The sequence below is a fragment of the Nyctereutes procyonoides genome, unplaced genomic scaffold (assembly GCF_905146905.1).
Source record: "Nyctereutes procyonoides isolate TBG_1078 unplaced genomic scaffold, NYPRO_anot_genome, whole genome shotgun sequence".
NCBI lineage: Eukaryota > Metazoa > Chordata > Mammalia > Carnivora > Canidae > Nyctereutes > Nyctereutes procyonoides.
In genome coordinates this window covers 64234442-64249955 of record NW_026575146.1, presented here as the reverse complement: position 1 = coordinate 64249955, position 15514 = coordinate 64234442, and the positions used below count along the sequence as shown (strand labels likewise).

The window sequence follows — 15514 nt, the reverse complement described above, 5'->3', positions numbered from 1 at the left end:
CTACTGGCTGCAGTGGCGCTTCCTCCTGCTCCCCATCGGAAAGGGGTCACACCTTCTCTTTGGAGGCTGTGAGGGGTGAAGCGGCCCCACGGCCTTGGCCTTGGCCGGCTGCCCAGAGCCCCTGAGGTAGGCCCCAGGGAGGGGCGTCTTCCCTGCAGGGTCTGGGCCCCCCCACAGAGCCCGCTTCCAGGACTTGGGGGCCAGGGGAGCGGCGGGGCCCAGACCTCTCCTCTGGGGAGATGGGGTCCTCCGCCGTGCGGGGCTGGGGAGGTGGCGGTCGGGCGTGGGACTCTGGGAGAACTCCCAGGGCAGCAGGCTGTGCTGCAAGGCCAGGAGGAAGGCCAGGCTGGGCAGCTCCTCGTCCTCACTGGAGCCGACCCCGGGCCCCCCAGGGTCCCGGGAGGGAGGGGCCTCCCTGAGAACGGGGGCTCCCCGGGAGCCGGGGCCAAGGGAGGCGCACCTCTGACCCTGGGGAGGGGAGGGGGGCCGTGCGTCCCACGGCGCAGGGGGCTCTGGTCGTCTCGGGGAGCCAGCAAAGGCTCTGGGCCTCGACAGGTGCGTGTGCGCGCGGCTGTGCCTCTGGGGTTCCTGGCCGGCCGTCTCCGGGGCGCAGGCTCCGTCGCCCGCCCCAAGCTGGGCACCTGCCTCACACTCAGGACCGGAGCCCCACCCGGCTGTGCAGTGATGTGGGGGGGTCCGCACGCCAGCCTCCACCTTCAAGGCCGCCAGTCTTTTCTCCACTAGCTGGAAGGAAGGAGGTGATGGTGGCCACACAGGTGTGAGGGGGGAGGGGGGACGGTGGCATGGGGGGAGGGAGGGGGAGGGGGGCCCTGGGGGCTGTGGCTCTCCTGACATCCTCCTGGTCCCTCCTCCCATCACCTGGTCCCTCCCTCCCTGGCTCACCTGGTGCCCTCCCTCCCCAGGCTCACCTCTGCAAGGCTCAATCCTTCCTCCTGTTCCAGTTTCTCAGCGAGGGCCTGAAGGTCCAGCTGAGTTTCCGAGGAAAGCAATTCTGCCAGGAACGTAGGGTGGATGACTGCCTCCACCTGGGACAGAGGAATGGTGTGGGTAAGCTTGGCAGGAGCCCCTGGGGCCAGGATGTGCTGCAGGAACCCTGGAAGGTGCGGATCCCCCCATTCTTCTCCAAAGGCCGGATGATTTGACATCACAGTCAGTGGATACAGGCATGCACACACACCCCCAAACTGGTGGGCCCACAGACATAAAGGCACACACACAAGTACATACCCACACACCTGCACGCCCACCTGCATGCACACAGGTACACACACGTATGCACACATAGGCACACGTGCACGAACACACATGCATGCAAACACACAGTATACACACATGCCTGCATGGACACACACAGGCATACACACGCACGCACTCACAGGCACACAGACAAGCACACACGCAGCTCAGGAACACGGAACGGAGCTTTGTGCCAGAGGTCTGGGCGCAGCCCCGATCCCCGTGTTGGAGGCCAATCCGGGAACCTTCTAGACAGCAGGCTGTGGGCCAACCCACCTTGGTGATGAAGTCTTCCTGGGAACACAGCTGGTCAATGTAGCTCAGGAGACCCGGGTCCTCGTCCCACTGTGGCTCCTTTCCGTCCTCTCCCCGTTCAGCCACTGGGCCCTCCGGGGCAGAGAGGGCAGGTCCCAGCAGCCCGTCCATGACCTCCATGTACTCTCTCACGGCCTCAGGGGGGATCTCCTTGGGCGCCTTGTTGTCTCGGGGCCGCCGGGGTCTGTGTGGCTGCCGGCGGGATGGCTTGGCCCTGGAACCCGCCTTCCTGGGAATGCACGCTGAGACAGAGCAGGAAGGAGGAAGGGGGCGTGAGGGGCTCCAGCAGCGCCTTGGGAGGGCGGTGTGGGGGGGGTGCCCAGAGGTAAGTGGGGGGGGGCGGGACCACCTGAGACCACAGCCCCCGTGGGACGGGGGACGGGAGGGAGGAGCATCTGAGAGCCATACGGGGAGCGGGTGTGACCCCCCAATGCTCCAAGGGTCTCCCCACGCAGTCCACGTCCCAGGCAGACTTGGTGGGGGGCCCCCTACGGGAGGGGGGACAGGAGAAGTTCTCCAGGTTGGGACCCGTCCTGACACAGGGCGCTGAGACTCCAGGCTCTCTGTGGCCACGTCCACGTGAAGGAGAAGACAGGCCCGGGGGACAGCGGCTGCCCCAGACCCTGCTGTGGCCACAGCTCCCATGGCAATGTGGGTCCGTACCTGGCTGTGGGGCCGTCCCTGGGGCCGGGGGCCCCCGCAGTTCAGGCTTCGGGGGGACTGAAGGAGGCAGGCCCTGGGCCACCTTCACCCACTGCAACTTCTGAATCTTTATCTCCTCCTCCGCCTCAAACTCCATGAACCTGGGGGTGAGGAGGCCCAGCCACACTGAGGAGGGGGCCCCGCCGGGGAGCCCCCTAAGTTGGCAGCAGGTGGAGGGACCAGGAGAGGCGGGGCCTGGAGGGGAGGCCGTGACCCCAGCCCCCAAGGAGGCAGTCAGCTGGATGTTCAGGCCCTCCCCAAAGCTCTCTCGCAGGGAGTCCGACCATGGGGGAACTTGGGGTCACCCCCCATTCCCAGGCCAGCTGGTGGAAGCAGGGGTGAGTCAAGAGCAGGGGAGGGTGGGATCCAGGAAGGGAGGTGAGGGGGCCCCACTGGGACGAGCTCCGGCACCCCTTGACCCTGGCCTGGGCCTGGACTCCCCCCCCGGCCCTGGGCAGGGGACCCTGACTCACTTTCCTGCCATCTCGTAGTAGATAAGCCGGTCGAAGTTGCTTTTGGTCTGCCACTCCTGCACGGCCCGCCACACGCCCTCCTCCAGCGTCATCGTGGGCTTCAGGCGGGCCAGGGTCCGCAGCACCGGGCTGCAAGCCATGGGGTCAGGGCTCAGGGCTCAGGGCTCCATGGCATCCAGGCCCCGCCCCCAGGACAGCAGAGCGCACCCCCACCAACGTGGCCCAGAGCTGGCAGGTGACTGCACGAAGCAGTCGTCCCGGCCGGCCCCGCCCCCGCCCCACCCCTGCCCAGGAGCACAGCTGACCATCCCCTGGCCCCCTCGGCAGGGATGCCGGGCTGGGCTCGGGGCTCGTTCCTCCTGGCCTCTGCCTTTCACAACAACAGTCCTGACATTCCTGGGCCAGACCAGGAGCCCCGTCCTCAGAGGGAAGGGCCGTCCCCCTGAGTTCAGGAGGGACCCAGAGGCCACAGAGAGGCAGGCCGGTGCCAGTCCCTGAGGAGGGAGCCCACGCCCTGACCCCTCCCAAGCCTGGGCCTCCCCTTCCTACTGCCATCCTCTGGGACATCGAGGATGGGGCTGCATGTGGCCTCTGCAGGGCCTGGTGGCCGATACCACCTGATGGGCCATCCCCTCCACATGAGAGGCCCCATCCTGTGTTCCCAGGAGACAGGACTGCAGAGGCCCGGCTCCCTAACCCTGGCTCCTCCTCTCTTGTGGGACCCTCTCTCTGCCCCCGAGGCCCCAGCCAATGGCACCATGAGGCCCATGGAAGGTCAAGGTCAAGTGGGCTAGGCTCCCCGGGGGTTGGGGATCCGCTGAGATGGTCACCGGACCAGAGGTGCCTCCCCGGAGTGGCCCCCCCTCACGCCTTGCCCGCCACGCATTGTCCCAGGTCCCCCGGCGGCGGGGGGGGGGGAGCCACGGGCCCCAGGTACTCACATGAGAAAGCAGGACAGAGCTTCGGCGTCGGGGCTCTGTGGCAGGTGCCTGCGGGCCAGGGAGTTGAAGCGCTGCCAGCGCCTGAAGTTCTCATAAACGCTCCTGGGGTTACAGGAGTCCTTGGGCGACGCAGCCCTCGGGTTGCTGGCTCCGCTGCCCTCCCTGCCAGCCCCGGGGGGCAGCGGCCCGGTGTTTACGAAGTGCTCCAGGGCGCTTAGCGGAGCCGCTGGTGGCAGAGCCGCAGCCAGAGGGCCTGGGGCTGAGATTCCCTGGCCGACCTGGGAGCCCCCAAAGGCCGAGGCGGGTACGCCGGGTACCATCACAGAGGCCGCCAAGAACACGGGTGTGGGACACGCAGCGCCCCCACAGAGTGCCCCCGCCGAGTTCCAGGTGGGGGGGGCCTGGGTCAGGACGATGTTCTGAGTCTGGAGGGGCTCCAATGAACCCTGTTCTGACCCGACCTGCACAATGACGTTGCAGGTCCCGGGGCCCCCAGGGCCGTGGCCAGCGTCTCCTGCCACCAGCGGGATGCTGGGGAAGGATGGCAGCTCCAGGGGGCCACTGGCGGGGAAGGGCAGGTTCAGGAGGGGTGGCGGGGGCAGCGCCCAGGAGGACTGGTGGGGTATGCCGTGAGGGGGTGCGGGAAACGGCTGGGATGGGAAAGGAGACGCAAAGGCGCCCATGTCCGTGGCCACGTGGGGCCGCAGCACTGGAAACGCTGTGGACAGAAGGAAAGGGCGATGGAGTCAGGGAGTGGCAGCCGGCTCCGAGGGCCCCTGGGCCCCTGGGTCCCCGGGGGCAGAGCAGGGACCCTCCCACGTGGGGACTCTATAGGGAGGATGTGCAGCCCCTTTCCGCTGCCCCCTGGGAGGGAAGACCACACCTTTCCGGGCTCCGGCCTCCAGCGGGGAATGACCCTCCCACCCACCAAGACAGCCGGCCTGCCCACGAGAGGCAGGCAGCCTCGGGGACCCTGGCTCTGACCCCCGCAGCCCAGCAAGCTCCCCTTCCTCCACCTCACCCCACCCACAGCCCGGTCCAGCGTCACAGTTGGATCCCAGGGATTTGAGGCCCGCCCAGATCTGCCCCATCCACCCGCCTACAGCCTTACCTCCTCCTGTTGCCATCCCCCCAGCAGGGCTGCTGCCGCAGGGCAGCCTCCACAGTCAGAGGAGTCCCGTGCAGGACCCACCCTGTGACCTGCTGCAGCAGACGCTCAGGATGCAGGTTGAGGAGTGAAAAGTTTGAATTTAAACGGGTAGAATGTAGGACTCAGGACATTCTGCCCGGGGGAGGGGCGGAGGGCCAGGCCCCGGGTGGGGGTGGGGAGACATTCCGGAGCCAGGCTCTGGCAGGTAGGCAAGAACCCTGAGTTCTTTTCAAATGATACCGGGGCACCCTGCCGGGGGTGGGCCTTCCCGGGCAACTGGGAAGGCTGTGCTCCACATTCACAGCACCACGTGTGCCTCGGTGCCCTCCCTGCTCCCAGTCGGGGTCCACGAACCCAGGCTGGAGTCCCTGCGGCCACTCCGCTTCCTACCTGGCTCCTGACTTACTCCAAACAGGGGCTGGACCGTCTGAACTCAGTTTGGAACACAGACCCTGATTACGAAGGCCACGGGGACCCGAGGGTGTCAAATCAGCCTTGTGTCAGCAGGTACCGCAGGTGTAGCTGCAGGTCGGCCTCCAGCCCCGGGCCGTGTGCCCACCGCCCTGAGGTGTCAGGGGCTGTGCGGCTGCAGTGGGACCAGCCAGCCTCCCTGTGAGCCCCTGGGCGGGAAGGCCCGTCTCTTAAGGGGATGCACAGCCTACACACAGGAGATCCCACATCACTAGGTCCTGTTCCCCGGCTTATGATGCTGTTGTCAGATATTGATTTTTAACCTCTCTGATTATTTTAGTGTAACATTTCAAGGCAGCAATACCCAATACCTTTGTTTGGTTCACAGTCAAACTGTACATCGTGGAAGGACTGTGACGCCTCTTCCTCCCGCCTCCTCCTCCTGGCAACGCAGCCCCTTTCTCCCAGGAAACCAGTGTCACCTGGTCCTTTAAATCTTGAGAGACATGTAGGATGTGGCTAAAAGTAAATGCAACTATTTCTGCTTTTTTGACACCTGAAAGCATATTTCTCTCTGGTTAAACGTTGATACAGGTTCCCAAATATGCTTCACATGCACAGTGATTGTCTTTGTTCTGCTACTGTGGCTCTTCTCCGTATTCCTGGAGGTTAGATCGTAGAAGCAGCAGCGCTCCCTTCCTTTACAATTCAGAGGAGCCTGTAGAATAGGGCGGCCAGATTTAGCAAATAAAAATAATGGACACTCAGTTGAATTGGAATTTTAGGTAAACAGGGCATCAGCTATTTCCACAACTGTGTCTCATGCAGCATTATTGATATACTCTGAGTGCAAATCTGTTCCTCCTCTACCTAATTTTGCGTTTAGCTGGGCTTTGTATCATATCGGCATCTGCACCAGGAAGGTGTAACGTATTCAGCTCTTCCTGGTCACGAAGAGACCTCGGCACGTCCTACGTCACTGCCGGTCTAGGCTCAGTGGGGCTAACTACTGAAATAAGGGACAGGAAATCTTCCTCTTCCTGACATTAAAGGACATAAGAACACCCTCTAGCCCTGTTTTTCTAGGTGTTATAATCCGTGCCTGTGAAATGGTTGTGCGCCTTGAGTCAAAGCCAGGAATGTATCCCTTCCTCAGCACCAGCCTCCTCTCAGCCAGTCTGCCCTGGTAGCCCTGCTCATGGGCCCGCGGATTTCCCGTCTGCGTGACAGACCCTGTTTCCGCAGTCCAGGCTCAACTGCATGTGGAGTCACGGTATCACCTCAGGAACAATCGCATTGATGCGTGTTTTCATGTTGCACATCACCGTCAGTTTCTCAAGGACACAATGAGACGAAGGAGCGTTGGTGTTTTGTTTGTGAGACGACGACTGTTAGGCATTGGCCGAGGGTGACGAGGTGTGCGAACTTCAGAGGCTGCACCCAAGTGTGTTGGGAGAGCAGCTTCACTCCCGCTGTCCCGGGGGCAGAGCTCCGATGACGGCAGGGTGTTGGGGGAAGGAGAGGGCGGTTCAGAGGGAGGGCAGGCTCCACACCGGGCAGGCCCTGAACAAGACTCCTGAGAAGGGGCTGAAACCGTTCCTTGTCCCTGCAAAGGAAAGTTGACTCCGGAGGGCAGGGATGTGTGAACACGTGACAGGGGCCGTCCTGCAGGGGAGGGTGGTGGACTGGGAGTCCCGGGCCTGGGGTTCGTCCGCACCCCCACCCTGTGCTACAGTTGTGTAAGAAAGTATTTTCTCAATTCCCGTCCAACTTCCTCATGGTTTCTCGGTGTTCCCCCCGCTCGCACCCTGACAGGGGCCAGGGAGTATTTATAGAGTACTTCCGGAGTGTCCGAGTCATCGACCGGCCACCTGAGGGAGTGAGCCGCACGGTGGGGCCCTCTGGGACACATCCCAGGCCGTGCACACCACGCAGCCCAAAAGGCCCTCCACGCCCACCCCTCTGTCTATCCCCTCTTCCTCGACGTTCGCTGGGGACACGAGCTGAGAGCAATTCAAGCAAATCACAGTGAACTTTATTTCAAAAGTCCCTGTTGGGGACTGAAACAATTAACAACCTGGAGACGCTTCTCAGGCCTTGAACTTTCATCACGGGAAGCCTGAAACGGTCTTCGACCAACAACCTCCCATTAGAGAGATGTTGAGGCAAAATGTTGCACTCAGGCACTCGAGCAAAAAGTGTCCTTTTTACTCCCCCTCCCCCCCCCCCCGCCTTGTCCAGTCATTCGACCAACTCTTTACGCGATTCTCACTCATGGCTCAGACGCACACTCTGAATGGGCCGTCTTGGGGCCACTGATAGAAACATGACACTTGGAAACATTATCTGGTCTCAAATCTGCAGTCAGTTCGGTACCACTTGGAACTCCCTAGAGTCCAGCAGCAGATGGAGGCAAATTAGCCCCAACGTAATTGGGGAGGACTCGTGGTAGAGGGAGTGACAGAAATCTCTGGACCCTGATCTCTGAGCATTCCTGCAGTGACCTCTGAGAATAAACCACCTCTGGACAGGCGTCACGGGTCTGAGAAGAGGGATGACCTCCCAGCCATCACAGAACACGGGTAGCAGGGGAGACACCGGGCTTGAGCGCTGGGGAGTCTCCCTTCCGTGCACTTGGAGGTGTGTGGTGTGAGGTTAGGAGGTTTGCGGTGCCAGGAAATAGCCCTCATCTCCCAAGGCACCAGCAAGAGCTGTGACGACGGAAGCTTCTTCCACAAATGTTAAAAAGTTGAGTCATTTTCTACTGCCACTGAACATTCGGGTATTCCAACAGAGAGGGAGCGAGCTCCAGACGGCTGCTGAGCCGCCTACAACATCCCCAGGAGTGCCCCGTGGGCACCCGCGGTGTAAGGACGGCCTTCCAGGAACCCTGGCAGGTGCACAGCCGAGGACCAGCTGCACCGGGGACCCTGGCAGGTGCACAGCCGAGGACCAGCTGCACCGGGAACCCTGGCAGGTGCACAGCCGAGGACCAGCTGCACCGGGGACCCTGGCAGGTGCACAGCCGAGGACCAGCTGCACCGCGGACCCTGGCAGGTGCACAGCCGAGGACCAGCTGCACCGGGGACCCTGGCAGGTGCACAGCCGAGGACCAGCTGCACCGGGGACCCTGGCAGGTGCACAGCCGAGGACCAGCTGCACCGGGGACCCTGGCAGGTGCACAGCCCGGGACCAGCCCACCGGGAACCCTAGGCTAACAGGCTGCGTCGGCGGGGGCGGGAGGACCCCTGCGAGTGCTCCGGGTCTGGATCCTCCGCCAGCACAGGGCCTCCGTGGAACCTCGGGGCTCGGGGGCGGGGGCGCGGCGGGTGCAGGGCACCTGCAGCAGGACGCGGGGCGGCCGCTGAGCAGCACTGTCCACACGCGAGGCCTCGGGCTCAGGGGCACTTGCCCGCGTCCTTAGGAAGGTTACAGAGGGCACGTCTAGGACGTGATGACCGCGAGGGCTCACTTCCCGAGCGCTGGCTTGGAGGGGACCCGGCCACAGGAGTGCGGGGTGCGGGAGGCCCGGCGCCGCCCCCGAGGCGCCCCGAGCCTCTGGCTTGGCCTCTCCCGCAGGGACTTCTGGGCGCGCCCCGCACGTGCCCCGCGCCTGCCCGCATGCGCACGCGCACGCGCACCGGGGGCGGGACTCCTGGGCCCTGGACCCGCCCCCAACGGCTCCCAGCGTTCGTTAGTTGGTTCGTTGTGGGAGGAGGCGCGCATGCGTGGGCGGGTAGGCGGGTCCTAACGGCCCTGCACGCGGGGGGGGGGGGGCCCGCGGGGCGCCGCGGGGGAGGGGGGAGGGGGGCTCGGGGCGGCCTCGTGCTCCCGCCGTGGAAAATGGAGGGCCGGGCGTGCTCCTGGGCTCTCGGGGCAGCCGCCGAGGGTGGTGTTCCCTGCGCGGGTGTGTCGGTGCGGGTGGTGTGGCCCTCGGCGCTGGCGGCGTGGACGGGCCGGGACCGACTCTGGAGGTTCAAGGTGTGCGCGCCTGGACCCCGCGGGGCAGAGGCCGGTTCCTGGGGTCGGCGGCGGGACCCGGGCGGCCCGCGGGTCTGGGGTCTCGGCTCAAGGGTCTGGAGTCCTTGCTCAGGGGTTGGTGGTCGGTGTTCAGAGGTCCAGGCGGCCCGCGGGTCTGGGGTCTTCACTCAGGGGTTTGGGGTCCTTGCTCAGGGGTTGGTGGTCGGTGTTCAGAGGTCCGGGCGGCCCGCGGGTCTGGTGTCACCGCTCAGGGGCTTGGGGTCTTTGCTCAGGGGTTGGTGGTCGGTGTTCATAGGTCCGGGTGGCCCGCGGGTCTGGGGTCAGCGCTCAGGGGTTTGGGGTCCTTGCTCAGGGGTTGGTGTTCAACGGTCCGGGCTGCCCGCGGGTCTGGGGTCACCGCTCAGGGGTTTGGGGTCCTTGCTCAGGGGTTGGTGGTTGGTGTTCAGAGGTCTGGGCTGCCCGTGGGTCTGGGGTCACCGCTCAGGGGTTTGGGGTCCTTGCTCAGGGGTTGGTGGTCGGTGTTCAGAGGTCTGGGCCGCCCGCGGGTCTGGGGTCACCGCTCAGGGGTCTCGGCTCCTTTCTCAGGGGTTGGTGGTCGGTGTTCAGGGGTCCGGGCGGCCCGCGGGTCTGGGTTCACTGCTCAGGGGTTTGGGGTCCTTGCTCAGGGGTTGGTGGTCGGTGTTCAGAGGTCCAGGCGGCCCGCGGGTCTGGGGTCACCGCTCAGGGGTCTCAGCTCCTTGCTCAGGGGTTGGTGGTCAGTGTTCAGAGGTCAGGGCGGCCCGCGGGTCTGGCGTCTTCACTAGGGGGTTGGGGTCCTTGCTCAGGGGTTGGTGGTCGGTGTTCAGGGGTCCCTGCCGCCCCGGGCTCCAGGTGCCTGCGGGCCCCTGGGTTCACTGTCTGGGGTCTCGGGTGGTCAGCAGGTCCCTTTTCGTGTCCAGGTGTCTTGGTCCGCGGGTCAGCTGCAGGGGTGGAGGCACCCTGGGAGTGGGGTCATGGAGGCTCTGCTGTGCCTGGGGGGGGGATGCCGCGAAGGGAGTGAGTAAGGTGGGGTGGCTGCGGAGTGGAGCTGTAACCTAGGACTGCGGTAGGTAACCCCTAGGTTTGCGGGGCCAGGCGCGGGGAGTCGTACCTGTGTTATCATTGGTAAGTCCTTGCTCACAGCCTGTTAAGCATGTGCACTTAGCCCTGCGCTGTGTCTTGGGGGAGCTGGTTGGTAGTTAGAAGCCTTTGCCAGCGCCGTACCCGTGTTCTTATGGGACCTGAGGTGGTGCGTGGCTGTGTTCCTTGCGAGTGAAAGGACTGTGTGGGTGTGCATGGGTTGTGGAGATTTAGGGTTTATTTAAAGACGTCAAGGTGGGTCTTGTGTTTGGAAGCAGGGGTTGTGGGTGGTCGTGTGCACCTGGAAGGGTGTTGTTGGTTCGTGTCTTTGCAGTCTCCTGCGCCCCCGGAGGACCCATGGGCCCTGCGTGGTTTTGCACACATCCTATTTGAGAGTCTGCTGAGAATCTGTTGACATGAATTCCTACTTTTGAGGTTTTTTTGTGTTTTTACAGAGTTGGAGGGAATCTGACTAGTGTATCGTCGTCCTGTGTGGGTTGCTGATGTCTCCGTGATGGTTTGGGGCTCAGTGGAAGTCTGGAGTGTGTTTTTCTGCGAGTAGATGGGGTTAAGTTTATTTATAGGGTTTGAGTTGTAACTCAGGCACGTTCAATGTGTTTGGGTGATGTGTTTGTGATTTAGGGCCCTGCCCCCTGAATGTTTGCAGTTTGCGTGTAGGGTCGGGTTAGGAAGGGTTAGCTGCTCCTGCATACTGGCAATGTTGGGGACGGTGTGCCTGTTAATCTTGGTGTAGGGGCTGCTTATTTTCTATGAAAATGATAAAGGTAATGTCGTTCAGTAGGGACTCTGGAAGCCCTCAGGCATTACCCCTCACTCCGATAGAAGCATTGCTGACTGCTCCAGCCACCCAGTGGATGAAAAGCTGCCACCACCCGGGACTCTGGATCTTCTCCAGTCAACTTTTTTTTTTTAATTTTTATTTATTTATGAGAGAGAGAGAGAGAGGCAGAGAGAGAAGGAGGCTCCATGCACCGGGAGCCCGACGTGGGATTCGATCCCGGGTCTCCAGGATCCCGCCCTGGGCCAAAGGCAGGTGCCAAACCACTGCGCCACCCAGGGATTCCTTCTCCAGTCAACTTTGATTCAAAACCATTCCTCCCAACTTACTCCCTTCCTTTATAAAAACAAGTCCCTCTCTCCTTCTCTGCACTTGTCTGTAGGTCGCCATAGTTGGCATGTTCCAGATTGCACTTCCTCTGCTATTCCTGAATGAAGTTGTTTTGCTCGTAAAATGACTAGTTTACTTTTAAGGCTGATATTTTGAAATGTGGATGGATCCTTTGTCCATGTGGGGTATGCTGTCTGGTTACATGCATTTCTTTTGTTGATTTTCAGGAGCTGTGAGCACATATCTGGGGATGTGAGGGCAGGTCTGTGACTATTTTATAGGATTGGTAATATGTCACGAGCAGATGAATGTGTTGTATGGTGTGGGCTTCATCTGTATTCTGGAAGATGGTAAAGTTATTTCATCGAGTGTTTGAGACTGATTATGTGTATGTGGGTAATGTGAAGCTTTATGTCTATTTGAGGGTATAAGGTTGTTTTCTTATTTGTAGTATGCTGGGTAATTTGGGGTATATTTGGGGGTTGAGATGAGAAATGTGAGTTTGTGTATTTGTGAAGCATGGAAGATTGGATGAATATTTTTGTGGTATGTATTTGGATTTTTCATTAGGTTATTACTACATATCTGGGAGTATTTTGTACTGATAGAGTAATGGGATTATATGTTTATGTAGGAGAGTTGCAGAATTGTATTTGTATGTACTTGGGATATGTAATATGTTTTTTTAAGCAATTTTAAATGCTAATTTTTATTTACTGCTAACTGTGCAAAGGACACCAATTCAATACTGTGCAGTAAAACAGTTACATAAATCCCGTATCAAACAATAGCATATGGGATAAATCTAAAGCAGAGCACCATGTGCCTTTGAAACTGATTATCACAGAACATAACTTAGTTCAGACAATTCTTAAGAACCTGAAGAGCTCTATCATTTAATATTTAGTTATCCAGAAGCAACTGCTTTTGGTTTTGTTTTTTATTTTCCAGAAAAAAGTGAAAGTTATTTCAGTTCTGCATGGTTTAGTATGTGTGACATCTGAACCAAAGAAATAGTTTGTATGATTTATTCCTTTTATCAGCTGGAACCATCAGCTAATACAAAGTTGACAAGCTGGCTGACAGGAAAGAAGGTGGAAGTTTGAGACCTTTAAATTGGGACTTGGAAGGGTTTTACGTGCATTTATAAATGATGTGCTAGAGATGTTGTGTTGTAGGAGTGTATACTGTTTTGTATGTACATTTATCAGCACAGGGGTGAATTATGTATTTTACTCATAGTGTTTGGGGTTTCCAGGAATAGTCAGTGATTTCCTTTGGAGAATGCTAGGGTTTTTGTACAGTTTTAGAAATGTTTGGGGATTGTGGTGGTAATGTTGTATTCTAGAAATGTGAGGATGATGTGTAGTGTTTTGGGTGGTGTCTGTATTTAGAGATTGGAAATTGTGTGTGTGTGTGTGCGCGTGTTCATGGGTGTGCGGGGGTCACAGGTGTAGGGTACAAGGATTGTTTTGTGTTTTGTGCATATCTGAGTGTGAAGGGTGATTGTATATTTATAGCTAGTTCATGAGTGTGTATGTTAGTGGGTTCAGAGATCTGCTACTATCACTTCTGGAATGTAATGATTGAAGAACTTGGTGGAGTTGCTTCTATACATGCTTTCAGTGTTTGTGGGATAGTCTTCTATGGATTTGGTAAGTTAGATTGGGCTGTGTAAGTATTTGGGTTCATTGGTGACTTATGGGATGTGTATTCTACAAGATGTGGGTGGTTCAGTGTGTGTATTTGGAAATAGTCTGTGTAGGTTGTGTATGTGTTCAGGAATTGTAGAGTATGTGTTTTAGAGTTGTGAGATTGTGGGAGTATTTTTGGGCGGTTATGAAACAACCATATATGAGGTATTTTTAGGCTTTCCAGTTGTAAACTTTTGGGTAGTGTGTTGGGTTTTGTTTGTATTTGGGCATGTTTGTGTCTATATAGTTGTAGGTGTGGCATGTGAGCAGGATTTTGTCTGTAAAAATCTAGTAAGACAAGGTTTATATGTGTATTCAGGGTGCAAGTAGCAACTGTATGTATGTGTTCAGATGTATGGAAGATTTGTATGTTCTGAGATATGTTCTAGAGATATGTAGTGTAGTTTGTATATTCAGGGTAAGAGATCAGGGTATTACTTGGGGTACAAGTGAGTGGTGTGTGCACATTCATATGAAAGGGGATAGGGTGCACTGGAACTGGCTTGTACTAGGTTGGGATAGTTAATGGTGCATATTTCTTCCCAATTCTGTGACATCAGGTGGAATTAGTCATGCTGAGAATATTAACAGCAGGTAAATTGTTAAATGCCACAATCACCTTTACAATATACCCCTAAAGAGCATTTTATTAAACATTTACCATAATTTACCACTGGTGTGTGTGAAGCAAGGGTATTCAGGCATTGGTGGGTATGTGTAGAGAGTCTCTACGTGAATCGTGAGCAGGGCATCATCTATGGCTGTAGGCCCTGGCATGTGTGCCTGGTCATTCCAAATCATTGTATTGCTCCTAATTGGTTGGTCCATTCTTTAGAGCCAAACAACATCCCCAGTAATGTTGGTGATTTTTTGGCTCCTCATGCAGATGGGTTCACGGGTGTTCGTATGGGGCAGGCGGACACTGCTTTAGCATTCATGTCATCCGATAACCCCAACCACACCTTTTACTTGATTCTCATACACTAAGCCAATACTTCTCCTGACCTAAATCATCCCAGGATTAGGCACCAGGCAAGGAGAGACAAGCCCTGTAGCCTAAATCCCACCAGAACTCTCTAAACCAGGCAGTCCTACACTGTTCATTCTGCCCTGCCTTGTCTTTCCTGTGGACACTCCCATAAAGAATCTGGCATAGGCTTTCTCTTACTCCTGCTTCTGCCTCCTGTCCAAACATGGTGCTTCCCTATGGCCATGCATGGTGTGCTGTGCCCTCCTGTTTGGGGAAATGCAAGTAATGAATTCTGCTTTCAGTAGCATTGGTGCTTGTCTCATCATTCAGTCACCTCCATAAATTAAATCCTGGGCATAATTTTAGAACACTTTGCACAACCAGCAGCATGATTCAGTGTTCAGTGGAGGCGGCTTACCTCTGGACTGCTCTCAGCTTCCCAACCAACAATTACCACAGGGTAGGTTCTGGCACTACCAGCTGGTGGCACAGTTGTACATAGGCTGCTGCCACTGGGTTGTGTCCTCTGTATGCTGCCCGGGCATTCCGGCTAAACTTGTTATAGCATCTTAAAGGTAGTTATAGTATAGGTCTGCAAGGGCTGTGACTCCCTAGTTTATGCTTTTCTCAGGAGGGTTGATCCCATCAGTCTTTTTTCTGAGATCTACATGCCTCGCTTCTGGGCTGGGGACCCCAGAAATTACTAGAATAATGGGCCAACATACAAGGCAGAGTCTTCCTCCAACGTAAGGCGAGGCTTCCTACACTAGACTGTGTTGGAATATGAATTTGATCATCAAAGCCAACAGTAGTAGGCCACTGGGTTTTTTTTTTCATTTCTATTGAAGTATGATTGACATATAACATTGCTTCAGATGTACAGTGTGATTTGTTGCACATATATAGTATACAATGGTTATCAGAAGAGGATTAATTAATGCCTCCATCAATTCACATTAGTTTTTTCCACAGTTAAACCATTTAAGATCTACTTCTTGGCAAGGTAATATGGTGCTGTAAATTAGATCCCCAAAACTTACTTGTCTCATAAATGAAAGATTATATCTTTGAGTAACATCATCCTGTTTCCCCCACTCTCTGTCTTCTGGCAACCACCATTCTGCTCTGTTTCCATGAGTTCAGCTTTTTTTACACTCCATGTCTAAGTGAAAACATATAGTATTTGTTTTTCTCTGACTTAGTGTAATGCCCTCAAAGTCTATCCATGTTGTTGTAAATGGCAGGATTTCTTTCTCTTTCATGACTGAATAATATTCCTGTGTGTGTGTGTGTGTGTGTGTGTGTGTGTATTTACTGTGTAATTGTTGACGGGCACTTAAGTCGTTTCTGTGTCTGGGCTATTGATAATAATGCTGCAGTGAATATGAGACTG

The 15514-nt window shown here is 57.1% G+C and overlaps 1 protein-coding gene across 1 annotated transcript; it reads right to left on the bottom strand.

Annotated features, from left to right (window-relative positions):
- LOC129500027 (NUT family member 2G-like) lies at positions 1–4815 on the bottom strand. The gene is made up of 7 exons (XM_055310174.1): positions 4800–4815; positions 3689–4406; positions 2748–2876; positions 2236–2375; positions 1534–1814; positions 930–1046; positions 1–744 (listed from the first exon to the last, which is right to left on the bottom strand). Exons 1-7 carry the CDS (start codon positions 4813–4815, stop codon positions 1–3), a joined length of 2145 nt encoding a protein of 714 aa, XP_055166149.1.
- Between the last annotated feature and the right edge of the window lie 10699 nt (positions 4816–15514).